Raw genomic sequence first — 26072 nt, 5'->3', positions numbered from 1 at the left:
CAGCTGTCTCCCTTCATCTTCCCTTCCTTGCCACTCTGAAGCAGGGTGGTCCTCAAACCTCCCTTCCTCCCCTCTTCTCTCCTCCGTTTCTCACCTAATTCCCATCCTCCCTTTGGAAGGTAGAAAAGCTTATTCTGGAACCAGATGATGGGTTTGAATTTGACTCTAGCACTTACTGTGTGATTCCAAACAAATAAATAAACTTCTCTGTGACTCAGTTTCTTCATCTGTAAAATGGGGGGGAAACAAACTACCTCACAAATTGTAAGGATAAAGAGTTAGTAAATGTACAGTGCTTAGAATGATTCTGAGCAAAGAGAAACTGCTACATGAGTGCTTGTATCATACATGCCCTGGTACATCCAATCTGAGCAAAGCAGGGTGAAGTGGGGTGGTGAACTAGGGATATCCAGGACAGATGAGGGACCCTACCCCTCTCATGGATTACTGTTATCACTCTCTCTCTCTCTCTGGTCTCTCCATCCCCACACTGCTTCCCTGTAAGCACTTCTCTCCTCTGGCTGCAGGGTCTTTTATCCAAATCCTGATTTGATCACATTACTTCCCTACTCAAATTCTGCAGTGTTTCCCCATTGCTTCTGGCCCTTTAGGATTGCATCCCTTGGAACTCTCCAGCCCCAACTTTCCTAGCTTTCCACCTCCTTGGATCTGTGATCCAGACTTCCTTGAAAACATGCCCTCAGTCTCAGGCCTCCGGGCCTTTGCACTTGCTCTTTCCTCCGCTTGGTGTTTCCTCTCATCCCTTTCCCTCTGATGTTGCCCCCTTCCCAGCCTCCCTTCGACTAGGGCTGTGGCCAGATGAAGGCAGTCCCTGAGGGAGGGGAAGGGGAGAGTGGGAAGAGACAGCAACTCTCAGAGCTGCAGTTTACTCAGCTTAAATAGGAAAAAGACAATAAGAAAAGAGACCTCTCAAGATCAAAGAAAGGGATGGAGCAATATGTGAACACTCTGGAAACTAGGAAGTGGGGTGTTAGCTTGGAGTGATGGTCTACTGCGGTGCCTGCCTAAGAAGCCCCTTACTTTCAAGTCCCTGGTCCCCTACTCTCCTCAGACCCAGACCACTGAAGGTAAACAGAGGAGATAAATGTAAGAGGAGAGGATGGAGAGAGGGATGGTGAAGAAAAGAGGAAAGAAGGAAGTGGAGTGAGGTGGGGGGCTTGGAGGCAGAAAGCATGTGGCTGGAGCCCCACGCCTCTGAGGAAGGAAGGGGAGGGTGACCTGGGATGCTCTCCCCTCCCCTCCCCTCCCCCTCTCCATTCCCTGGAGGGCTGCCCGCATCCGGCCACAGCCCAGGCGGGGTGGGGGAAGGGCGGGGGCGGGGGCGGCGCCGAGGGGAATGAATAATTGAAGTGTAGGGGAGGAGATAGAAGAAGAGGAGGAAGAGGAGGAGGCGGGAGCCGCCCGCACAGGGTCCTTCCCACTCCGCACCCCACCCCCCTCCGCCGCCCGGAAGTCGCTCCCCGCCTCCTGCTCCGCCAACATGGCCGCGAAGTCGGATGGAGCGGTGGCCGCGGCCGGCCCGGGGCCGGAGGGGGCGGCCGGAGGAGCTCGGGGCAGTGCGGGTGGGCGCGGGGAGGCGGCGGCGGCAGCCGGGGACCCCGGAGTAACCGGGGCGGGAGGCCCGGGGCCGCGCTACGAGCTGCGGGACTGCTGCTGGGTGCTGTGCGCGCTGCTCGTGTTCTTCTCCGACGGCGCCACGGACCTGTGGCTGGCGGCCTCCTACTACCTGCAGGGTCAGCGCACCTACTTCGGCCTCACGTTGCTGTTTGTGATCCTGCCCTCGCTTGTCGTACAACTGCTCAGCTTCCGCTGGTTCGTCTACGACTACACGGAGACCGCTGGGGCCCCGGGACCCGCAGTCAGCACCAAGGACAGCGGCACCGGCGGGCCGGTCATCAGCACCAAGGACAGCGCCGTCACCTTCCGTACCAAAGAAGGCAGCCCCGATCTGGGCCCCCGACCTGAGCCCTCCTCGGCCAGCGCCTACCGCCGCCGCTGCCGCCGCCTCTGCGTCTGGCTACTGCAGACCCTCGTCCACCTCCTGCAGCTCGGCCAGGTCTGGAGGTAGGAGAAGCTCAGGTGGAGAGAACTGAGTTGGAGGAGTGGGAGGTGGTAAGGGGCTGCCTGCCGCCTCAGCTTTTCTCTGACCCTCCACGCCCGCTCCTGTCCTGACCTCCGCCCCGCCCCACCCTATTGCAGCTCTTACTCCTCCTCTGCCAGCTCCTCCCTGACCTCTGCCCTCTAACTCTGATCAACCTCAGTACCATCCTCTATGATCTGGCTATTGAGGGAAGAGGGAATGGGGCAAGAAGAAAGAGAAAGAGATCCTCAGGGGTGTGTGAATGAGGAGGGCCCAGGGCCGATGGAGATGAATGTGAAGGTTGGAACAGGGCCCCAGGGCTCCATCCAGCCCTGTCCCACTCCTCTCTGCCTGAGTGAGTGCTGAGCCTGAGCCTGGGCTTAGGAAAGATCTCAGAAGTCCCTCTCTGCTCTCAAAGATTCTCAGTTCGGAATTGCAGCCCATTCCCAACCTCCCAGGAGAAACAGAATTCGAGGCAGCTAAATGAATATCCCGCCCAACTTTTTGGACTTTTAGGAAAGGTTGTGGTGGACCCAGCTGAGAAGGTGTCTAGCTCCTTCTGCCTCCTAGGACTTCCCCAGTGTCTCTGCAGCGCCCCCACCCCCCCACCCCTGAAACAGAGCCATGGGGATATGGGATCTTGAATCTGAGATTAGATAGCCACTATCTGTCCTTTCATCTCAGGACAGTAAGACAAAACCGAAGCTTTGTACAAGCCGCCCAATTCCAGGCTTCTTCCTCTGCCAGGACTGAGGGTGGCTGCTGAGCTGAGTTAACTGGAGACGGGGAATTCTGAACTTAGGGTTCCCCTTGAGTCTGTATTGCTCTAGTAGCTTAGGCTCTACTGTGCACTGACAGAATGAACTTTGCTATTTGATCTTACACAAACCCCTCCTCCCTCCAAGCCTCAGTTTCCTCACCTGTGAAGAAGGGGCGATTCCCTACTCTTCTCATCTCATTGATCTACGTTGCATTTTCTTACCTCTTGGGATGGTCAGGTGAGAGAAGGTCTTTGTAAAGGCCCTGCAGACTGTAACATATTTTAGGAATGAAATAGATTATCATGATGATCACACCTGTGGGGAAAACATGGAAAAAGTCAAAGTCACTGTGGAGTAAAGGGTGATTACTGCTGTTGTTATATTTATTCTGCTACGTGTTAACACATTCTGCTTAACTCAGAAGATGCAGTTCTGAGCTGAGGGTTGGAAAGAGGACTCCCAGGGTTTGTCCCAGCTGCTCACTTGCTGTGTCACCCTTGTTGTGTTGCCAAATCTCTCTCTGACTTGGTTTCCCCATCTGTGCCTTGCCTAATGATGTATATATTCCATTTAGCTTGCCCTGGGGGAAAAGGTGGGAGGAGCTCTATCCACACAAGGTGGTGTTATTATTATTAGCTTGACACAAAAAATATTCATGTCTACATCCAGGAACTAATCTGCATTTATCATTCTGTGCCCGAGTGGACAGATGGTGAAAGATATTTTTAGATTCTGAAATGGTAACTTCCTATTCTTGGTAACCAAAGCTTCATTCCCCTTTCCCTTCAGCCTAAAATGGGCCAGCTGCCCCTTGACTCACTGGCTACCTCAAAACCCCCTTCTCCCATTTTCAGAATCTACTTAGAAGAAATGCATACTTCTTTCTTGAACATAAACTGAATTTCCCTCAAACAGAGCAAAAAATGACCATGGGGTGGAGGTGGGGGTCTCAGGGGAGTGGCTGCAGATGGCTGAGGGTCCATTGAACTCCATGGTTTCTTAGATAAAAGGACTAGCGATTTCTACTCTACCCTATTCGTAAAATGAGGGGCTTGGGATGAGATGATTTTGCAGGGATGACAAATTAATGGCTCTTAGGTTGAACCTGGCCTACAGAATTGTTTTGTCTGGCTTGCATAGTATTTCAAAAATCCAAAATCCTAGCTTCTCTTGAAAAAAAAATGCATCTAGCAATATCAGGCCTGGAACAATTTAGACAGGGTATATATGCTTCAGTTTTTCCATTCTCTTTGATCACATCTGGACTCTTTCACTTAGGCATTAGGGGCATGAGAGCCCTAATTTACAGTTCTGTAACAATTGTTTCATTAAGCATTCACTTTGTGCCAGACTACTGATTGCCTTTTTACCTGCTTCATCTCCTGTATCGCTCCTAATAATCCTGCAATGTGGATGTATTATCATTCCTGCTTAACAGATGAGGGAATGGAGGCTCAGAAAAGGGACATCTTTGCCCAAGGTCAAATGGCTAGGGAGTAAAAGCACTGGGACTCAAGACTCTCTGCCTTCAAAGCCCAAGTTCAATTTATCTCCCCTGCAATTCTGCCACTAAAGTGTCCTCCAAGCTCAAAGAATTATGAGTCTGAGATACCAAGATTCCAGGATGATAGAAAGTCAGGGCTTCTGCTGGACTGAGATAAGAATGGGAAAGGAGGGGGAGGGAGTTGAACTATGTGGATAAGGATGGGGAGACTGTGTATATTGTCAGGAAAGTGCTGGGTTGGGGGTAGGGTGGGATCAGGAGACTTCATCCAGGTTTGTAACTAGCTGGCTAGGTGGCTTTGGGCAAGGCTCTTCCCACCTCTGGGCCTCAGTTTCCCTGTATGTAAAATGAGAATAATAGATTTGATGACCTTAAGAGCCTTCCCTTTTCTGGAAGTCTGACTCTGGGTCTACATCAGAGCTAAATCTCTGGGCCCCTGTCCCAAAAGCTTTGGATTCAAAAATGGCTGAGAGTCTGGCTAAATGGAGAGAAATCCAGACAAGAAGCCACCAGAGTTGGTATTCCTAGAAACTAAGCAATGTGGTAAGCAAACATGAGGTTCCCACAAAGAACAGGTTCGCTGTCCAGCGGGACTTGGTGCAGATGTTCTGAGGGGTGGAACCCAGGGTAATGAGGAAGGAGATGTTTGTGTGAGACCTGCATGATCAACGCTGAGGGACTGGCCATTCATTCACCTGCTGATCCCGTGCCCCCAAATCTGAATAAATTAATTTGAATCATAAAGATATCTTTCAACTCCTTATGCTTGCACAATGCTGAGTCAAAAGCTTGAATACTTTGAGGAGCTAGTAACACAGACTGTCGGTACATGGGTGTCAGACAAGGGGACAGTATGGGGCAAGCAGTGTCCTAGAGAAGCTGAAGCTACCACCCAGCTCCAGCTGATGGTGCCACAAGAAATCATGGACCAGGTGTTGTCAAGTCTTGATTTCTCAAGAGAAATGGGAAATTGGGATTTTTTTTTGTGAATTCTGCCAGTATTCAATTACTAATTAAGGTTTGTTTTTTTTTTTTTTTTTTTTTTTTTTTCGGTACGCGGGCCTCTCACTGTTGTGGCCTCTCCCGTTGCGGAGCACAGGCTCCGGACGCGCAGGCTCAGCGGCCATGGCTCACGGGCCCAGCCGCTCCGCGGCATGTGGGATCTTCGCGGACCGGGGCACGAACCCGTGTCCCCTGCATCGGCAGGCGGACTCTCAACCACTGCGCCACCAGGGAAGCCCCACTAATTAAGGTTTTTAAAAATAGTGTCAACCACAGGAAACATATGTGGGCCCATCCTCTTTGTAACCTCTGACCAGCTCCTTACAATTGATTCAGGTCCTTTCTTCTTCTGTTCCCAAACAACCCTGCAAGATGCATGTTATTATTTTAATCACAGAATGGGGCTCTGAGGAGGGAGAGCAAGAGAAGGAATTCACAGACACTATGCACCCTCCATGTCCCAGCAGACCCCATGTGAGGTGCTCTAGGCATGTGATCTTGTTTTGCCCCAAAACCTTCCCTCTGGTGACAGTTGATATACCCATTTATCAGACAAGAAAGTGAGGCTTGGAAAAGTCAAGTAACTTGCCGAAGGTCACCCACTGAGCAAGTGGGGGAGAGGTGAGGTGTCAACCCACCTTTGTCTAATTCCCAAGCCCAGGCTCTATCCCTGACACCACCACACTGACTGCATTAGAGGATCCCAGAGCAATGGCCCGGTACAGAGACAGACTGATCCCTGAGAGAACACACAGATCCTCTGGTCAGACATGAAGCTGGCTGGGGGCTGGACACCAACCTGTGTTTTCATGCCCTTCTGCCCAGCTCCCACCCCCAACCCTCTGAGCTGTTAAGCCACTCAGCACTGTTAAGCCAATTAAAGTCCTAACCCTGTCCCCTCTGACCCTGTGGGCAGGAGAGCAGTAAGCCATGCATCCTGCTTTCCCTAATCTTAAACTCACCGGGCCCCAGCTTTGCCCAGATAAGCGTGGTTTGTTAAGCCAATTAGTGGAATTAATCTGGCATGGGATTCCTCCCAGGCTGTCAGGATCTGGGGACCCCAAAATGGGAGGGAGGGGAAGGAAAGAGGCAAACTGGACTTTGAAGGCCCTCCCTCTACCACACTGTCTCTGTCTAGGCCCCAGCACTGCTCCCTCTTTCTCCTCACAAGCCCTGCACTCCAGAGAAGTTCAGAAATGAATTAGTGACCTACCTGGTATGAAAGTCAGTCTCTGGGGCTCCTCTCTGGGAAGCTCTTTTCTTTGCGTGATGGTTAAGAACATGAACTCTGGATTCAAATGTCCTCAGTTCAAATCCTGACCATACCACGTTATATGTGTGATCCTGACAGGTCACATAATCTCTCTGTGCCTGAGTCTCATCCTTTATAAACTAGAGACCATATGGTATCACCTCTTGGGTTGTTTCGAGGTTTCAAGAGATAATATACCAAGGGTTTAGCAAAGGGCTGGCCATCGTTAAGTACTCAGAACCCCCTGGCAATGGTTAGGACCATCAGCCTGGGCTTTGTTCCCTGTAGAAAGAGGTTTGTTCACTGAGCGGGTGGCCTGTGAGTGGGCAGGAGGGCAAGAGGGCCTTGAAGGACCCTGAAGCCGTAGGGACCCGGCAGCTGTGCATTTAATCTGTAGTCATTCAGTCCACAAATATATGGAGCACCTGCTGTCTACCAGGCACTGCACTAAGTGCTGGAAATACAGTGGTGAACAAGACAAAGTCCCGGCCCTCTTGGAGCTCAAGTGTCTAGTGGGGGGCTTCCCTGGTGGCGCAGTGGTTGAGAGTCCGCCTGCCGATGCAGGGGACACGGGTTCGTGCCCCGGTCCAGGAAGATCCCACATGCCGCGGAGCGGCTGGGCCCGTGAGCCGTGGCCGCTGAGCCTGTGCGTCCGGAGCCTGTGCTCCGCAACGGGAGAGGCCACAACAGTGAGAGGCCCATGTACCGCAAAAAAAAAAAAAAACAAAAAACCAAAAGAGACTAGTGGGGGAACCAATAAACAAACAAAATAAAATATATATTACCTAATATAAAATATAAATGTAATATATAATATAAATATAATACATAATATAAAATATAATGGGTCAGATAGTGGTAAGAACTATGGAAAAAGTGAAAAGGAGGAGGGTGTGGCCCTTCAAGATAAGGTGGTCAGGGCAGCCTCTGTGAGGGGTGGGCACGTGGGCAGAGGGCTGAACAGGGTGAGGGCAAGCTGTGTGGATGTCTTGGGAAGGGCGTTCCAGGCACAGGGAGGGAGCACAGCAGGGAGAAGGCCCTGTGGCAGAGCAGAGAGCTGGTGGGGGGATTGTAGGAGACGACGGTGGACAGGGTGGCTGGGGGTGGATGACGCAGGGCCCCACAGGCCAGGGGGAGGATTGGGGCTTTCACTCTGCATGAACTGGGGAGCCCAAGAGGATTTGAGCAGAGTAGGAACAGGGTCTAGACTTATGCTTTACAATGCGCACTCTGGCTGCTGGATGGAAAATGGACTGGAGGGAAGCCAGGGTAAGCCTGGTGACCCACGAAGAGATCCACCCTCGATGATCCAGGTGAGAGAAGATGGGGGCTGGACCAGGGCAGTAGCAGAGGGGGCGGGGGTCTGTTTTAGGCATAGCAGACAGGATATCTTTCCTTCTTTGGTCAATTTCCCCATTGGGGCCAGACAGTTAATGGTTAAGAACTCATACTCTGGAATCAGCCTTATCCTGTGTCTGCCACTTTCTGTGATTTGGGGCAAATGGCATAACTTGTCTGTGCCTTAATTTTCTCATCTGCAAATTGGACATTCTTACTGATAGTATGTATCACATGTGGCTTGGAGGAGGAGTAAATTAAAGAATGTATGTGTAGTGTTTAGCACAGTGCCTGGAACACAGGAAGTGCTCAATTCTCAGTAGCCATTACTAGTTGTACAGTAATAATACAAGTGTATAAGTAATACATAAAACAGGTCAGGAGTTGGATTCCATAGTGGTTTTCAAACTGTGTTTCACCTCTTACCATCATTTCAACCTGAGTATCTCAAGTTTCTCTTTCTTGATATGATGGTCACGTGTCTAAGATTTTGTTTTGACAGTCCTACAGCTGAAACATGTTTACAACCCCCTGAACTCAGTGACTATCCACAAGGTCCCTCCCTGCTCTGACCTTGCAGGGTTGTTCCAGTCTAGCCTCACCACCCACCTCCTGGGAGACCCTTCTCTAGGACGCTCTCCACCCGGCCACCCTCCTCTCCCTGCCCAGCTGGCAGCAACAGGCCATTAGAGCAGCTCCTAACAGACACAGCGGCGGCAGTTGGGCCCAGCGTCCCCTGTTTGATCTATAAAGACCACACAGGAGAAGTCCTGGGGGAGGAGGGATGGCTGCCAGGAAATGGCTTTGAACCCCTGGCAGCTGGGGCAAAGGTCCCCAGGGAGAGGAAGGAAGATGGGTTGGGATCTTCTCTGGCCTCTCCATTCACCACTCTGCCTTTGTTAGGGCCTCGGAATTCCTCCTCTGGGAAATCCTATCAGCCTCCGGTCTCCCCCCAGCCCACTCCTCCCCATCCTGTCTCCACCTGCGGCCAGAATGGTAGTTCTGAAGCTCAGAGCTGACCCTGCCACTCTGTAGCCAGAGGGCCAGCCCTGGCTCCCCTCTGCCCCTTGGGCGAGTCTTAATGCTACAGCCTGGTGTCAAGCCCCGCACCTCCCACCCTTTCATCCCCTCACTGCTCTACCCTCCCCCCCAGATAAGTCACATGCTCTTTCTTCATGCCTCTAAGCAGCTGCCTGCAGTCCTTCCTTCAGCAACACCCCGCCCCATCCTCCTCCCCGCGAAACTCTGTACATCCCTCAAGACCAAGCTCAAATGCCACCCCTTCTGAGACGCTTGCCCTGAACAAACTCAACATGTGCCACCCGCTGCGCCTCAGACCCCACCTCCCATTTCCTCAATCAGGCTAATTGTTGTCATTTTTCATCTAAAATGAAAACTGCTTGGTTGTTTTGTCTGTTTAAAAAGGAGCTGTATGCTCTTGTTGAAACCTCAGGCAGCGCAGGAAAGGTGCAAAGAAGACTCCCCTCCACTTATTATCTCTGGGGGCGCAGAGGTGGGGTTAGGGGAGATTTTCCCTTACTAATTAGGTATTTCTTGTATCACTTGATGATTTTACTCCGATTTTTAATTAACCAAGAAATACATTTTACCTGCATACATTTTAAAAACATGTACACCTGCTTTCAAAGAGTCAGATACTACTAAAAATTATAGTCACTGTTTATAGAGACATAGATTAGGTCATTCCTCTTCAATCCTGTCAGGTAGGGAGTGTAATAATGAATAATAAGGACTGTGGAGCCCAAACTCTGACTCTGCCGCTTAGGAGCTATGTGACCTTGGGCAAGTCACTTAACCTCTCTGGGCCTCAGTTTTCTCATCTGTGAAATGGGATAACACCCCTATACAAATGGCCATTATGAAGGCTTATTGAATTAATATATGGAACATGCTTTGCACAGTATTCAACACATCATAAGTCCTCAAGTAGTGTTAGATAGCATTATTGGCCCATGTTTCAGACATGGAAATTGACACACAGAGAGGTAACAGCCTCCTAAGACATAAGTAGCAAAGCCAGTGTCTGAAGCCATGCAATCAGGCTCCCCAGCCCACATGTGTAACTACCAAGAGATACTACCTTTTGCCAGTTAAGTGTATTCTTACAAAACAAACAATCATGTATTGCTTTGGGAAGAGGGAAAAAGTCAGAAAAGTATTTTTTAAATTTTATTTTTATATAAAGTACCCACTGTTGACATTCTGGGTTCTTCCTCTCCGACTTGCCCCCCATGCACAATTACTCATTCCTCCTCAGCCCCACAGTCCTGATCAGATTCTGTTGTGATCCTTGCCCACCTGGCTGGTTTTCCTACCAGATTAAAAGCGCCTGGGGAGTTGAGGCCTTGTTCGTTCTTCTTTCTGTCCCCCACCATGACTGGCTCCGAGCTGGCACTCTGTTGCTATTGGTGGCCTTGTACCCAGCGAGCTTTGGTGAGGTCCATAGTAGGGTCTTAGGAACACAAATTCTGTTGAAGCAGGGTTTGCATCTGTGGCTGATGTGGGGGGCGCTAAGGCAGTGTGGGAGCCCCTTGCTGTGTGGACACAGCGCTGAGGTCTGCTTAGGCCTTCATCCACAACCTTCCAAACTGTCAATGAACAAATGCAGGCTAAGGGCAATACATATGTATTTGTACAAGATGTAGTAGAAGCAACCCCGGGGCTGAGTTCCCAGGAGGATGCACGTGTGTCTGACAGGGGATGAAGTTCTCTTGTGCAGTAAGTGCTCAATAAAGGTTCACATGAACTGAATAGAATCTTTAAAATCAGAATCTTTTTTCCCCCACTGTTAGTAACGTAACTTTATGTAAATTTTTTATTTTATATTGGAGTATAGTTGATTAACAATGTTGCGTTAGTTTCAGGTGTACAACAAAGTGATTCAGTTATACATATACATGTACCTATTCTTTTTCAAATTCTTTTCCCATTTAGGTTATTACAGAATATTGAGCAGAGTTCCTGGTGCTATACAGTAGGTCCTTGTTGGTTATCTATTTTAAATATAGCAGTGTGTACCTGTCAAACCCAAACTCCCAATCTATCCCTGCTCCCACCCTTCCCCCCTGGTAACCGTAAGTCTGTTCTCTAAGTCTGTGAGTCTGTTTCTGAAATCAGAATCTTGAGCAAGACATTTCTCTGCCTGGAATTCAGTTATCCCATCTGTAAAGTCCAGTTGGGGGCTTGGGAATCCTGGATGAGTTTTCCCAGGACTTGGACAAGACAGCAGAGTAGCTGAGAGCTTGGGGCACTGGTACAGCCCATGGTGCCATGGCTTCCTCACTGTGTGACCTTGGGCAAGTTGCTCCACCAGCTGGAGCTCTAGTCGCATTGTGAAATGGGGTGATAGTATTCACCCCTTAAGGTTCTTGTAAAGATGTCTTGAGATAATGTAAATGAATAGAGTCTTCTCATATTATATGCTCAGAAAATATTTACTACCAATTATTATTGGCCCATCCTACTTGCTTCATAATAAGATAGGGGGTGGGAGAAGGGCATCAAGGGTCCTAACGCTCACTACCCCTCACCCACAGATCCCCCCTTCAAGGAAGGAGACTTATTCTGTGACTCCAGAGACAGTGTGAGGATAGGTGACAACCCAAGGTGAAAGGGAGGCAGAAGCTGTTTGATAAGAAGAAAGATCTCCCTGGGTTGCCCCGAGGGTGTGAACTCCACATCACCAGACATGCATGCAGACAAAAGTGACTGCCTTTGGCAGGGAAGCTGTAGCAGGGCCTCCTGCCTTCAGTTTGGAGGATAAACCATTCATCTCTAAAGCCCCTCACAGTTTTAAGAGTCTGTGGATCTAACTTGGGTGCTTTGTGATGCTTATCTGCTGGACCACAGGTTGCAAATCAGTGGCCCAAGGGCAAATCCAGCCTGAGGATGTGTTCCTTTGTCCCACACAGTATTTTTTTCCCCTACTATTGAATGAAACTTTTTATTATGGAAAAAATTTAAATATATAAAAGCAGAGGGAACAGGATAATGATTCCTCCGTGTACCACCATCCTGCTCCAAGAATGATCATCTCCTGGCCAACCTTGTCTTATTTAGAGCAGCACCATCCGAAAGAACTTTCTGCAGTGATGGAAATGCTATATATGTATATAGGAAGTGCACTGTCCAATACAGTAGTTACTAGCCACACATGACTGTTGAGCATTTGAAATGTATAACTGAGGAACTGAATTTTAAATTTTACTTAATTTTAACTAATTTAAATTTAAAGAACCATATGTGGCTAGTGTAGGACACGTAGGTGTTGGAGAGTATAGGTCTGGACCCCACCCCATTTCTTCCCCTTCCATGTTATTTTGAAGCAAGTCTGCGATGTCATATCATTGCATCCATAAATATTTCAGTACATCTCTAAAAAGATAGACTTTAAAAAAATATAACTGAAGTATGTGATACTGTTATCAAACCTAAAAAAGGAATAATAATTTCTTTTAAATTCGCCTCTCACTGTTGGGGCCTCTCCCGTTGCGGAGCACAGGCTCCGGCCGCGCAGGCTCAGCGGCCATGGCTCATGGGCCCAGCCGCTCCGCGGCATGTGGGATCTTCCCGGACCGGGGCACGAACCCGCGTCCCCTGCATCGGCAGGCAGACTCTCAACCACTGCGCCACCAGGGAAGCCCACATATGGTATTTTTAAAATTAGTTGCCAACATTTCCAAATTGAAGTTTGTGGGTTTTATTGTTTTTTGCATAAATATCCTAAGTTCCAGCTCTTCTTGAAAAATTGAAATTCCAGCCATACTGGGCTCACATTCTCCCATGGCATCAATCAGCTGGAGCTGAGGGACAGCTACCTTTCTAGACACCCCTCTTTCATTCCCCAGAGTCCCTCATAATATCAGCTTGGCTCCTCTACCATCTAGGATCTCATAGATCAGAGACAAATAGAAGTGGTGCTTTCTCCCTGCCTTGATCTTCAAGTACCTTCAGATGCCACCAGGAGACCAGGATCTAACTCCTTCTCCCTCACAGGCTCATGCCATCCCAGTGTCACACAGGGATATCAGGAAAAGAGGAAAGGGGGGATCAAAGAGCTTTGGGCTAGAGTATGGAGTCCTGGCTTTGAGTCTCTGCTCTGCACCCATTTCACAGATGCAGAAAGTGAAGCCCAGAGAGGGAAGGAGATCTGGCTGCACTCATACAGTGAAGAACATAAGAGGCAGGAACCTGGTCCCAAATGCTTTGCTGGAGAGGAGCAGCCTGCTTCCCTGTTGGGCAAAGAGAGGAGCACGGTCTGGGAGCTGACTGCAGTGGGCGGGTTGGGAGAGGGTCTCAGCTTTACAGCCAGAGCCTAAAATTAGTGGCAGGGAGATGTTTGGCCTTAGCCCAGCAAAAAAAAAAAGTGCTGTGACTCTGTAGGGGGCTGCTGAGGAGGAAGGAGACAGCCCAGCTCCCAGCACCATATGAAATGGGAGCCAAACGTGTAAAATCGCATCCTTTACTGACATTTATGACTCATTAGGCTGCCAGTTCCAGGAAGGTCCCATTTTGCATCCTTGCAGGAGTGCTCAGCACTGAGGAGTGGACAGATGGGGAGGGGGCCTCAAGGCCATTCCCCCCAGGAGCTTCCTTGGCCACATTTCAGGTGAGGAAGCTGTATAATTGGAGGCCCAATGTTTTGCAGGGAGCTCACAGACTGCATCTAGGTCCTCAGCTTGATCCATGCCTGTGGTGAAATGAAGGAGTCCACCATTCCTAATCTGAGATGCAATTCCAATGCTTCTGGCTACCGACCTTGGGCAAGTCACTTCTCCAAATGCCTGCTAAATGTCTCTGGGGTCCATCCCTTCTGTCTGGGCCATCCTCATCTCTCACCTGGTAACTGGTCTCCCAACCTCTACCCTTGCCTCCGTCCAATCTGTTCCTTACAGCCAGGGTACTCCCTCTAAAATGCAGAAGTGCTTGCTATCCAACACAATCTTCACTCTTCAGATAAAGACCAAGTGCTTCACCATGGTCCCCCTCATCCCTTGCTTTTCTCACCTCCTTTTCTGGAGCTATAGCCATTCTGACCACTTACTGTTCCCGCCTAACTCAGGACCTGTGCCATGTTGTTCCTCTGCCAGAAACTCCCTTCACCTGGTTAACTCCTGTGCCTGCTTCAGATCATGCCTCAGTAGCCACCTCCTTCAGAAAGCCTTCCCTGACTGCCACGCCCTTCCCAAGCTGGGCGCTTCTCCCATAGCATTGCCTTCCTCAGTGATAGAGCACAGAAGCCAGTTGGAACATGTCCGCAACCCACAGAATGTCGGTCGTTTCAAGTCTACAGGACGATTTCATTAATGTCCAGGTTCCCCGCTAGACAGTGCCAGATGGACTGGGTCTGTCTTGCTTACCATCGTGTCCACCAGCATTTTAGCACAGCTCCTGGCACACAGTGGGTACTCAAAAGTGCTGGGTGAATAAACGTCAAGTGAACCTCCTCTTTTCTGAGACTCAGTTTCCTCATCTGGAAAATGGGGGTCATGCCCACGAAACCTCACAGGGCTGCAGTGAGGATTTTAGCAAAGTACCCACAGAAGGTCTTTGATGAGTGGCAGTTATTTTCTGGAGGAGGACGAAGACCCCAAATAAGGCCCTGCCCTGTGAACTTGTCCTGAAGGGACTTCTCTGACCCTCTGTCTCCTGAGGATGGATTCAGTGAGCACCAGGGAAAGTCAGGCGAGGAGTAGGTCTCAGCCCCGCCAGAAACTAAACTGGAAACTACAAGACCTCCTCTCCCTGCTGGAGCCTCTGAGTCTGTCAGCTTCTTAAAACCTCGTATTGGTTGAATACCCTGCACTGGGCTGGGCATTTTATACAAATCACCACTTTCTGATTTTATAGCTACCCCATAAGGTGGGCTTTGAGCTGAAGGGCTCAGAGAGGGAAGCAACTTGCCTAAAACTATACAGACAGTAAATGATGGTGTCAGGATCAGAACCCGGGTCTCCCTGACCCTCAAGGCTGATTCTTTCCCTCTGCACTTGACAGCCTTCTCTTGGGGGCTTATAGAATACATTCACACTCCATTCATTCACTCATTCAAGAAACAAATATATATTGAACATTAACTATGTGCCAGGCACTAGGGGCATAGCAGAGAAGAGGACAAACATGGTCCCCACACTCATGGAGAGACAGACAAGAAACATGTAAGCAAGTAAATTAGATCATCTCTGGTTGTGATATGTGTTATTCAGAAAATAGGGTAACTTGACAGAAAGTGGCAAGAGGGGTGGGTAGAATTGCTTTGGAAGGCAGGGGCCGGATCTGAGAGGGCCTCTCTGAGGAGGTGACACTGAGCTGAGATGGAGAGAATAAGCATTTGCCACGTGCTGGTAAAGCCCTTTCCAGGCAGAGGCCCTGAGGCTGGAAAGAGCTTGGGGTGTTCAGGAAGAAACAAGACCGGTATAGCCGGAGATGTGGGAGAGGGGGAAGGCGGAGGGAGATGAAGTCCTAGAGGTAGACAGAGGCTGGATTGCACTGGGCCCCACGGGTCATGGTGAGGATTTTATTCTAAGGACAGTAGAGAGTGACATGACCTGACCTAGGATTTTACAGGACCCTTCAGGCTGCTGTGTGAAGAATACGGTCTATGAGGGCAAGGATGGAGGGAAGGAGATCAAGGTAGATGGAGGCTGCCGCTGCTTGGGGTTGGGTGGCTTGGACCAGAGTGATGACACCGGGGTGGGGAGAAGTACTTGGGTTTAGGAGACAGCTGTTGGGCCTTAATGTTATCAGAATTGGATGCGTGGGAGATGCGCCTGATGAAAACTCCTTGGGGTAGTCAAGCATCAAGTTCCTTGGACCTATTTTGTAGGAGAACTAAAGCCCACAGAGGGATTGGACTTTCCCAGAAAGTCCAGTGAAGGCCTTGAGCTTGGGTTTCCTGACACTGCAACTACTATTGTCACCCCTTCCCCAGTTTTCTCTAAACCCACATAATTCCAAGCAAAGCTTTTAGGTCCAGCCCTCTCCGACATGGGTCCTCCCGGGCAGCCCTCTGAATACCTTCCAGGCAACTGAAGCTCCTTCTCTGATGCAGGGGCCCATGGAGAGCCAAGTCTGAGTCCTAGGTCTGGCACTAACTTGCTGTGTGACTCTATACAAGTCCCAGTCCCCTTCTGGGTCTCCGTTTCTTCATCTGTAAAATAAGGATAATAATAGTACCCACCTCAAAGATTTGCTGTGAGGAATGGACAATATGTATTAAAAGGCTTAGCATGGCCTATCATACAGTTGGTGCTCAATAAGCGTGAGCTATTCTCATTATTTTTACCTGCACACTATCCCCCTACAGACTTATGGAGCAGTTGTGGCCCAGTTGGTACAGTGTTCCTGCTGCTTTCCATCAGCCCAGCCTGGTCACCCTCCAGAGCCTGCAAGCCTGGCCCACAATGGAGACAAGAGAGCTGGCCATGGTGCCGTTTCTGGATAGGGTGGGAGCGGGGGAGCCGCTGGAAGCTGCTGTGTTTTTGGCCCAGAGCTGTGAGGGGGAGTGGAGAGGGACGAGAACACACACTCGGAAACGCTGAGATCGACAGATGGAGGAGCCGAGGATGTGAGAGACGCAGACAGACAGAGAGAGCCCCAGAGTCGGGAGCCGGGGAGCAGGCAGGGGAGGGCGGCCGGAAAACTGGCAGTCACGCGAGCCACGAGCTGAGCATCAGACCAGCAGATGGACCAAGCCGCCAAGAGACTGAAGGATGGACAGACCAACAGGCAGTATCCAAGAGACAGCCAGAAAGACAGACAGAAAAGCAGGCCTGGTATCTGAGGGGACAGACAGGCTATCCTGACATCCAAGGGACAGACAGACTGACGTTCCTGGCCTCTAAGAGCAGATAGACAGGCTGACTTGGGACCCCAGGGTCAAGCTAACAGATGGACATAGTATCTTAGAGACGATGTGACCTATAGTCCAAGGACAGAGAGGAGGACTGACCCAGGGCCCCAGAGTGACCCTGACTGACAAATAGATTGACTGACTAACGGAGGAACAGATAAATAAATGGGCTGACCCTGCATTCAAGGGACAGACGCAACAACAAGCTGATCTGAGCCAGAGCCAGAGACAGACAATGACCGAGGATCTGAGGACACACAGAAGACGGGTCTGGGCTGACCTTCTGCACGGAGACTGAGGCCAAGGTCAGCAACCCTGACTGGTACCAGAGACTCAGGGCAACCCAGGAACAGAGAACAGGAGAGAGACAGGGTGACCAGAAACTTTCTGGCTTCTTAGGGATGTGGGATCCCCTCATCCTTCTCTCTTCTGCCTGTTAGAAAGGAGCCCTCAACGCTGGGAAGTCCCTGGGCCTGGGGAGAAGGGAATGAGCTCTGTTCATCTCCTGCCCAGCTGCCTGCTCGCAGGGAACAGCCTTTCGGATCCTTGAGTGGAGGGATTTCACACCCTTACTGCTGGCTTCTCTCTTCTCTAGGCTTCGTCATTTTGCTCCCCACCCCATCCTCAACGATACACACTTACCACTTCAATTTCCAATTTCCTCCCAGACAGGCTTCTTCTCCGAGCCAAAGATTGGGAGTCAGCAGGTTAGATCCAAAACAGACTTCTGAGCACCTCTGTTTCCTCACCGGTAAAATGGGGGTGGTAGAGCTGTCTGTTAGGTTCTGGCTCACGCTGGCCTCAGACAATTTAAGGCTGGGGGGTGTCAGAGCTGGGGAGGCCCAACCAGGCTGTGGAGCATCACGGAAGGCTTCCTGGAGGAGGAAGGACAGATGTTCTGGCTCTATGCAAACTCAGGCAGAGAAGCCCCAGGGCCTCCAAGGTCAGGAGGGAGACACCTGCAAACACTCATGCACTTGGATTCATTCAACAAATATTTATTGAGTGCCTACTACACGTACTGATGCTGGGGACACAGTGGTGACCAAGATAGATGAGGTCCCGGCCCTCAGCAAACCACAGTGATAAAACAGAAAATAGATGTGTAAATTAATAAATAAGATTGTTTCATAGTGTATGTTAAGAAGAAAATAAGACAGTGATATGAGAGATGAGAGTGATTTAGCGAGAGTGGAGAGGGGCTGACGTGGGATGAGTGGCCTGGGGGGCCTCTCTGAGAAGGTGACATGGGAGCTGAGGAATCAGCCACGGGAGGATCTGGGGAAGGGGGTGTTTCAGGCAGAGCAAGTAGCAAGTGCAAAGGTCCAGAGTCAGGAACAAGTTTGGCTGTCTTCCAGGAACCTCCAGGGCACGAATGAAGCAGTGGTTTGAGACGAGTTGAGAGAAACAGAAAGGGCCAGATGGTTTAGGGCCTGCAAGCCAAGGGGAGACGCTTGGATTTTATTCCAAGTGGGATGGGAGGCCCTTGGAAGATTTTGAGACGGGGAATAACATGATCTGACATGATTAGTTTTTAAAATATCCCACTGGTTGCCATGTGGAGAGTGGACTATGGTGGTGGGGCACAGGAGTGGATGCAGGACTGAGAAAGCAGAAGATGATGATGGCCTGGACCAGGGTGGTGTCAGTGAATGGACAGACTGGGGATGTGTTTTGGAGGAGAGTAGAGACACTGCCCCTGAAGTTGGATTCCATTCCCTGAGATGAGGTGTTCTCTGTAGGTGGCATCGGTCCCATTTGTGGTGAAAATCAACTTCTTCCAACTTCCTTTCAAGTAGAGTGGAATCAGGTGGGCTTCCTGGAGGAGGTTTTAAGGGCACCTGCTAGTACGTCAACTTTCAGTTAAAAGAGAGAGGCTGCTTGATGATCAGAAGGAGCCAGAGGCCTCCACCTAGCATATGCTCACCCTCACTATGTGCACATCCCTCTACAGTTTACAAATGCCCACAACAAGGGGGAAAATGAGGCTCAGAGAGGCAGAGAGATTACCCAAGGCCACACAGCATCCAGGGCACGGGCAGACCCACAAGCCCAGCATGTTGCCATCTTGTCTCCTGATCCTCATCCCCGTGGCTGTGATGTAGGCAGGAGGGCAAGTGCTGGGCCCCTTTCTAGAGAAGGTAAAACTGAGGCCCAGGGAAATTAGGTTGTATGTCCCGGGCAGAGCTGTTTTAAGACTTTTGTGGGCCCCACATCTATCAAGTATATTAAAATGCAGCCATATCAAACATCGAATGTAAATTATATATACCCAGGTAAAAGCCAAATTGCAGTCGCCTGGCTGATATCATGCTCTGTTTTGCAGACGTTTAATTAAACATTTATTAATTTTGATTCTGCAGTTTTTCCCTGTGTTTTAGAGCCAATTTTTTTTCCAGACTTCAAACGTTTTGCTAGGCCCAAGAAAACCTCGCAGGCCCTTGGCAACGAGCATTTACCACCTGCTGGAAAGGACAGCCACGATTTTTGGTCCTGTTGCCAAAAGGGGCAAGGGGCAAAATGAGGCTGAACTGAGGCCCTTTCACCCTCAGACTGCAGCATGGTCTTTCCACGCTCCCTGCTGACCCCATGTTCTTGGGTCTCAGAAGCCTTCTTTGTCCCCTCCCCTTCCTTGCTCTGGCCCAACAGCGCCCTCGGCTGGGTAAGCCCTTTGTCTGCTGTTAGCTGGGGTGTGGGGTGTTGGGAGCTGGCACAGGAGGAGACAGAAGTAGGTGGGGAGTTGGGCAAGCGGCCTGTCAGGTGGTGATGGATGCTGGCCGGGCTGGGGCCTTTCTCATGCTGACCCAGGCCGGGAAACAGATGGTCTTCCAGCCTGAGGGAAACTTCCAGGGTGTTGCCCTCCCCCAGCTCCCCAGGCCCCTTCACACTGGACCAGCTGGTCTCTCCTTCCTGTTCAAAGCCAGAGCCACAGGACTGGGAAAGGGAATGGGAAGGGGGAGATGGAGGCTGGGACAGGTGGTCTGCGTTTTGGGCCCTGAGAAGCTCTGAGGGCCGTTCTGGTCTCTCCCCGAGTCGCCCCCACTTCTGGCATCTCCAGCTCTGCGCTCGGCTCCTCCTCTGTGCCCTGCCTTAACTCAGCCCTGTCATTTCAGGCCTGAACTAAACTGGGGACTCACCTGGCCTTCCTCCAAGCAAGCCAACAGAGTGAGCTTTCTAAGCCACCGAGCTGATCATATCACCCCTGATTCTGGGATAGAATTCAGATTTAGAATAAAATATGAACTGTTCAGTCCAAAATTTGATGCCCCTCACAATTCTAGTCTTCTAATTCTCCTCCCTAGGACAACCCTCCCCACCAGGCCTGGCAAAACACTGGCCGTTCCCCGAAAAAGCCATGTTCTCTCATGCCTCTACACCTTTGCCTTAGCTGGGCTTCCACCTAAAATGCTTTCTGCTTCCTGTGTGCCTTCAAATGCCTACCCATGCTTTAAAATGGAGATCAAATGTTTCTTCCTCCAGGAAGTCTTCCCCAGCTAAAGTTACCCATCTCTTCTCTGGGTTCCACAGCATCTTAGAGCATCTATTTCAGCCCTTAGCTTGTCTGTTCTCCCATGGGACTGTGAGGTACTTAAGGTCACAGGGCCAGGAACATAGCAAGTGGTCAAGATATGCTTGCTACGTGAATGAATGATTCTAGCTGCAGACATCCTTATTTGGGGGGTAGGCAGCGGCCTAAGAATAGAAGTCACAGGGAGACAAATTTCTGCTCATCAAGAGAAACACAGTTCGGCCCTGGAGCTGCTCGGAAGCCAAAGGCTCTGCCTGAAGAGGTAGCGTCTCCCTGTTCTGAGAAGTGTGTGAACAGAGGGGTAAATGCACGGGGCTGGGAACTGCTGAAGGGATTCCAGCACTGGACAGGAGAGCTAGACTGAAGGGCCTTTGCATCTTGAGTCAGCTTCTGAGGGAACAGCCCTCTTCGCTGTCCCGGGTGCCAATCCCATACTGTTTCACACTGAGGGTGTGTCTACACCACCGATTGGTCCTCAGAAGACCCAGAGATGGGAAGGAGAGGCCTAAATGGGATGTTTCTGGCCATGTTTTGGGGGAAAAGTTTGGGTCCCAGAACATGAGCTCTGAAAGAATCTCCAAAGTCTCCAAGCCCATCCCTCTTGTTGGCAGATAGAGAAGCTGAGGCCCGGAGACGGCCACACCATTGCTAAGACGAGGATACTCATTTGGGAAAACTCTGGGAATTAGCGCAAATTCCAGGGAGCACTGTGGTTCCTCCCGTGGGCTGGTCACACACAGCTGAATACAGAACATCCTGGAAACGCCAGCACTTCACATCTGGGAATAGACCCCCAGATCTCTGGTTCCCTGATTTTGGATTCAGGCAATAGGGTCATTGAATCTGGTGGGATTTTCTCCCCCAGTTTTGGGGGATATGACTCCTAGAGGAGCCCTCTCTGGTTTTATGAAAAGGGCTTGCCTGTCCTGTGTATCAGAGAATTTGGGGGTTGGGGAGCAGGGTCTGTACCTGCAACAGCCAGGAGTGGAGCTGCTGGGCAAGGAACCAGGGCAGAGATCTGTGTGGACAGGTCCTTTGTCACCCTAATGGGCACTGCACTTTATAGTTGCAAAGTACCTCATCCATTTAATCCTTACAGCCACTTTAGATGGGATCCACTAGGGCTCAGAGAGGGTCTTGTTCAAAATCACACAGCAAATTAGAAGCAAAGTCAGGAATTGAACTCAGGACTTCCAGATCCCTTCCATACCTCCTATGGGGCTACCAGAGTTCCATTCAGTTAAACAAACTTGGAATCATGCACTCAGTCATGCAGCCAATAGGATTGGCACCTACCGTGTGCTAAGAACTAAGGGTATAGCAGTCAGTTATGACCTAGTCATACTCATGGAGTTCACAGCCTGGGGGAGATGGATGCATAACCAGACAGTTACAACCCACTTTGACGAGTGCTGGGTTGGAGGGAAGCCGGGGAGAGGCCCCTACCTCAGGTGGAGGGTGATCAGTAGAGGCTACCTGGAAGAAGTCATATCTGAAAGCTGAGCCTTGGATGAAAAGCAAGAGTTATCCAGGTTTGGGGTTGGGGTGGGGTTGGCGGACAGGGCAAGGTGTTCCAGGCAGAGGGAACAGAAAGTGCAAAAGCTTAGCAGTGAGGGCGAGCACATCTGTGACGTGTGCAAAGCAGCTGGAGCTGTGAGGTTTGTTGGGAGAAGTGGCACCAGGGGAAGCAGCCAAGTCTCAAATGCCAGGGGATCTCTGAGCAGCTTCCCTAAGGGGAGAACTGGGCACTCAGACGTGGGGCTGGGGAAAAGGCCAGGAAGCTGGCAACAGAACTGGGGGCTGGCACCAGGACTGTCCCTGAAGGAACCTGTGTATGGGCAAGTCTTTATGGCTTACAGTGAGAGGCAGTGCTGCCTATTGGTTAGAGTGTGGGTCTGAGACCAGCCCACCTGGGTTTGAATCCTGGTTCCACTGCTTCCTAGCTGTGTGACCTTGGACAAATGACATACCTCTCTGAGCCTCAGTTTTCTCATCTATAAAATGGGGATAATAACAGGGTTATTGCAAGCTCCAGGTAAGGTGTCCAGAATCCTGCAAAGAAACCAGGCCCTAACTTGCCGTAGCAATAATGATCCTTATAATGCTGTATTAAAGGCTTACTTTGTGCCAGTGCTTTAAGCTAGTGAGCCCAGTGGGAGCAGCCCAACAACAGCCCCGTGAGGTGATCCTTTCAATGAGGCCGTTTCACAGCTGTGGAAACAAGCGCAGTAAGTGACTTGCCCAGGGCAACACCGCGCCCTGGCTCTCTGCACTTGCTGGGTGGCGAGGGTCTGGTTGGGAGGGGGCGAGGGGGATGAGAGCGCGCAACAGCCTGAGCACCACGTCCTCCCGCAGGTACCTGCGCGCCATGTACCTAGGGCTGCAGAGCCGCTGGCGCGGGGAGCGGCTGCGGCGCCACTTCTACTGGAGGATGCTGTTCGAGAGCGCCGACGTGAGCATGCTGCGCCTGCTGGAGACCTTCCTGCGCAGTGCGCCGCAGCTTGTGCTGCAGCTCAGCCTCCTGGTGCACCGCGGCGGCGCGCCCGACCTGCTGCCCGGTGAGCCCCGCCCCTCCGCCTGCCCGCCCCGGGCGCCCCCGCCCCCAGGGCTCACTCGTCTGCAGTATTCTGACGGCCCCACCTGTCCCCCACCCCCACCCCCCAGCCCCATGCTTAAGGCCCCCTGGGGAGGCCCTGTCCACTCCCCCCACCTCGGCGCACTCACTGTCAGGGTTTTGGAGGCCCCGCCCCTTCTACTCTCACCATTCTCCAGGCCTCTGCAGACCCCCAGGTCCCCTCCAATGGCCCCCTTACCCTCAGTGTTAGGAGACACCCCACCCCCTTGCTCTTTTCAGGCTCCCTGCGCACTACCCTCTCCCGCCCTCCTCCCTTCGCCATTGCCAGGGCAGACCAGACCTCACTTCTGCCAGGTCCAAAGAGGCCCTTGACCCCATCACCACACCTCAGACCCTCAGGGAAGTCCCCTGCCCCTGCTTTCCCCAGACTGTCCCAATCCCAGCCTGCATCTCCTGGGGACCCCTCTGCCTCACAGACTCTCTGAGTCACCACCAGTTTCCAGAGAGCCCTTCCATCCACCCCTCACTGCTCTTCAGCCCCTTGGGGACTCCTCCCAGGCTTTGTCCTGGTCCCCATGAGCTCACCCTGCCCACCCACCTTGCCGCTTCTCTAACCCTAACAGACCAGGCCAACCCCTTCAGTGTCAGAGAAAAGCCACATGCCCAGTCTCGCTGGGGCTCCCCGTGCCCCTCCCGCCGGACACTGCCCGACACACCCTCAGTGTTTCAGACGACTCTATCACCATCTCTCAGGTTCCCTGGGCATCCCTCGCCCAGGGTCCTGGGCCCCAGTCGAAACTTCCCACCGGGATTTTCCTCCCATGCCCTCAGCTGTGCTCAGCTTGGATATTCCTTTCCATGCCCCAGCCTCATCCTGGTGGCCTGTAGCTTCTAACAGTCCCTTCTGGCTCCTCCATTCCCTAATCATGACCCCCCTCTTCACCTCCTTTTTCAGTCCCAGAGTCCTGGACCCTATTTTCCCATCCTCCCACCAAGACCCCTGAACCCTAACAGCCCCATACTAGAGACCTCAACCTGACCCTTATGGAGACCAAAATCACCCACTTCCCCTCTCCCTTTATGCTCCCATCCCTGTAGAAGTACCCAGCCCTGTCCACTCTCACCCCTGCCTCAGTGTTCTTCAAGCCCACCCACCCAGACCCTCTCCACACCCCTCTTGATTTATAGACCCTTCCCTCACACCTCCTCAGAACCCAGCTCCTGACCCAGACCCCTCCCCCTTTCCTCAGACCCCAACCCAGACCCACCCCTAACCCAGCCCACCCTGCCCCCACCCTGTCTCTGCAGCCCTCTCCACCTCCGCCTCACTCGTGTCCCTGGCCTGGACCCTGGCCTCCTACCAGAAGGTGCTGCGGGACTCACGGGACGACAAGCGGCCGCTGTCCTACAAGGGCGCCGTGGCCCAGGTGCTGTGGCACCTGTTTGCCATCGCAGCCCGCAGTCTGGCCTTCGCGCTCTTCGCCAGCGTTTACAAGCTCTACTTTGGCATTTTCATCGTGGCCCACTGGTGCGTCATGACCTTCTGGGTCATCCAGGGCGAGACGGACTTCTGCATGTCCAAGTGGGAAGAAATCATCTACAACATGGTGGTGGGCATCATCTACATCTTCTGCTGGTTCAACGTCAAGGAGGGCCGCAGCCGCCGCCGCATGACCCTCTACTACTGCATCGTCCTGCTCGAGAACGCCGTGCTCACCGGCTTCTGGTACTCCAGCCGCAACTTCTCCACTGACTTCCACTCACTTATTCTGGTCTGCGTCGTGGCCTCCAGCTCCGCGCTGGGCGTATTCTTCATGTGTGTCTACTACTGCCTCCTGCACCCTAACGGGCCCCTGCTGGGTCCCCACATGCCTGGCTGCATCTGCCCTGAGGCCCCAGGGCCCTGTGGCCCACCAGCCGATGCTGTCACAAGTCCCCCGAGGTCCCTGCCCAGGACTACAGGCGCTGAGCGGGATGGGGCCTCCGTGGGAGGCGAGCGTGCAGGGACCCCCACACCACCTGTCTTCCAGGTGCGACCTGGCTTGCCTCCCACGCCCGTGGCCCGCACCTTGCGGACAGAGGGGCCTGTCATTCGGATTGACCTGCCTCGTAAGAAGTACCCTGCCTGGGACGCTCATTTTATCGACCGCCGGCTCCGGAAGACCATTCTGGCGCTGGAATACTCCTCGCCTACGACACCCCGCTTGCAGTACCGGAGCATCGGGATCTCCCAGGAGCTGCTGGAGTATGAGACCTCGCTGTAGGTGACAGTCTCCCTGCAAAAAGGGATGAACTTTGGCTGATCCCACATCGAGCACAGTGTTGAGCCCAGAATTTCAGGGCCACCAGGCTGAGGGGGAGTGGATCTGTTGGTCCAAGGGTAGAGTGGCGCCCACCATTGGGTTATTTCACAGGAGGGGACAGCCTTGTGGAGGCCCCAGGCCTTGGCCCTGTTTTCAGCCCTGGGGCCCATTTCCTAAACTCCCCTGAACCGGGGCCCAGGGAACCAACTGGTGCTACGCTCCTTGTGAGCTGCCCCGCTTTCATGGAGGCCTCCATGTCACGGCTGGTGCTGAGGACCCCACACCCTCTCCCCTGCCTGGAGTTGCCCACCTGTCAACTCCGGTGGGCCCGCCAGAGAAGGGGGTCCATGACCTAGGCCCTGTGCTCCTCAGGGGGTGTGGGGGTGGGCTGCCTCTGGGAAGGATGGAGGAGGCCACGGAAGATGTGGGGTGAGGTGGGAGCATCTGGTGAACGAGGTTGGTACAGCTCCTGTGGGTCGAGGTCTGGAGCCTGGGCAAGAGGGGACTTAAAGGAGGGAGTTGGGGTGGGGTGGGAAGTTGGGTTGGGGGGCTGACAGTGCTGGAGGTGGACAGGAGGGAGGACCCTGAGACATCGGAGGGGTACAGGCTGGCAGAAGCATGAAGGGGTGGCAGATTTGGGGGAGGGCAACCTCGATCCGGAGCATAGAGAATGTTTCTCAGGAGACACCCTTTTTTGTGGGCTCTTTTATGGATGAGGCTCCAGACACCTCAGGTGAAATGTTTCAAGGAGCTATTCTTTGTTCTAGGTGAGCATCTAGAACATTTCTTCTAGATGAAGGTCTTGACCACAATAGATGAACTGCCTAGGAAGATA

The 26072-nt window shown here is 51.9% G+C and overlaps 1 protein-coding gene across 1 annotated transcript; it reads left to right on the top strand.

Annotated features, from left to right (window-relative positions):
* Positions 1–1501: 1501 nt before the first annotated feature.
* XKR7 (XK related 7) lies at positions 1502–25198 on the top strand (the record flags this gene model as incomplete). Its single annotated transcript, XM_081255136.1, has 3 exons — positions 1502–2085; positions 22715–22917; positions 24243–25198. 3 exons carry the CDS (start codon positions 1502–1504, stop codon positions 25196–25198), a joined length of 1743 nt encoding a protein of 580 aa, XP_081111262.1.
* Positions 25199–26072: the final 874 nt, after the last annotated feature.

The sequence above is a fragment of the Mesoplodon bidens genome, assembly GCF_964165515.1.
Source record: "Mesoplodon bidens genome assembly, chromosome: 15".
NCBI lineage: Eukaryota > Metazoa > Chordata > Mammalia > Artiodactyla > Ziphiidae > Mesoplodon > Mesoplodon bidens.
The sequence above is the reverse complement of the archived record's forward strand: the minus strand, read 5'-3'. Positions and strand labels throughout refer to the sequence as shown.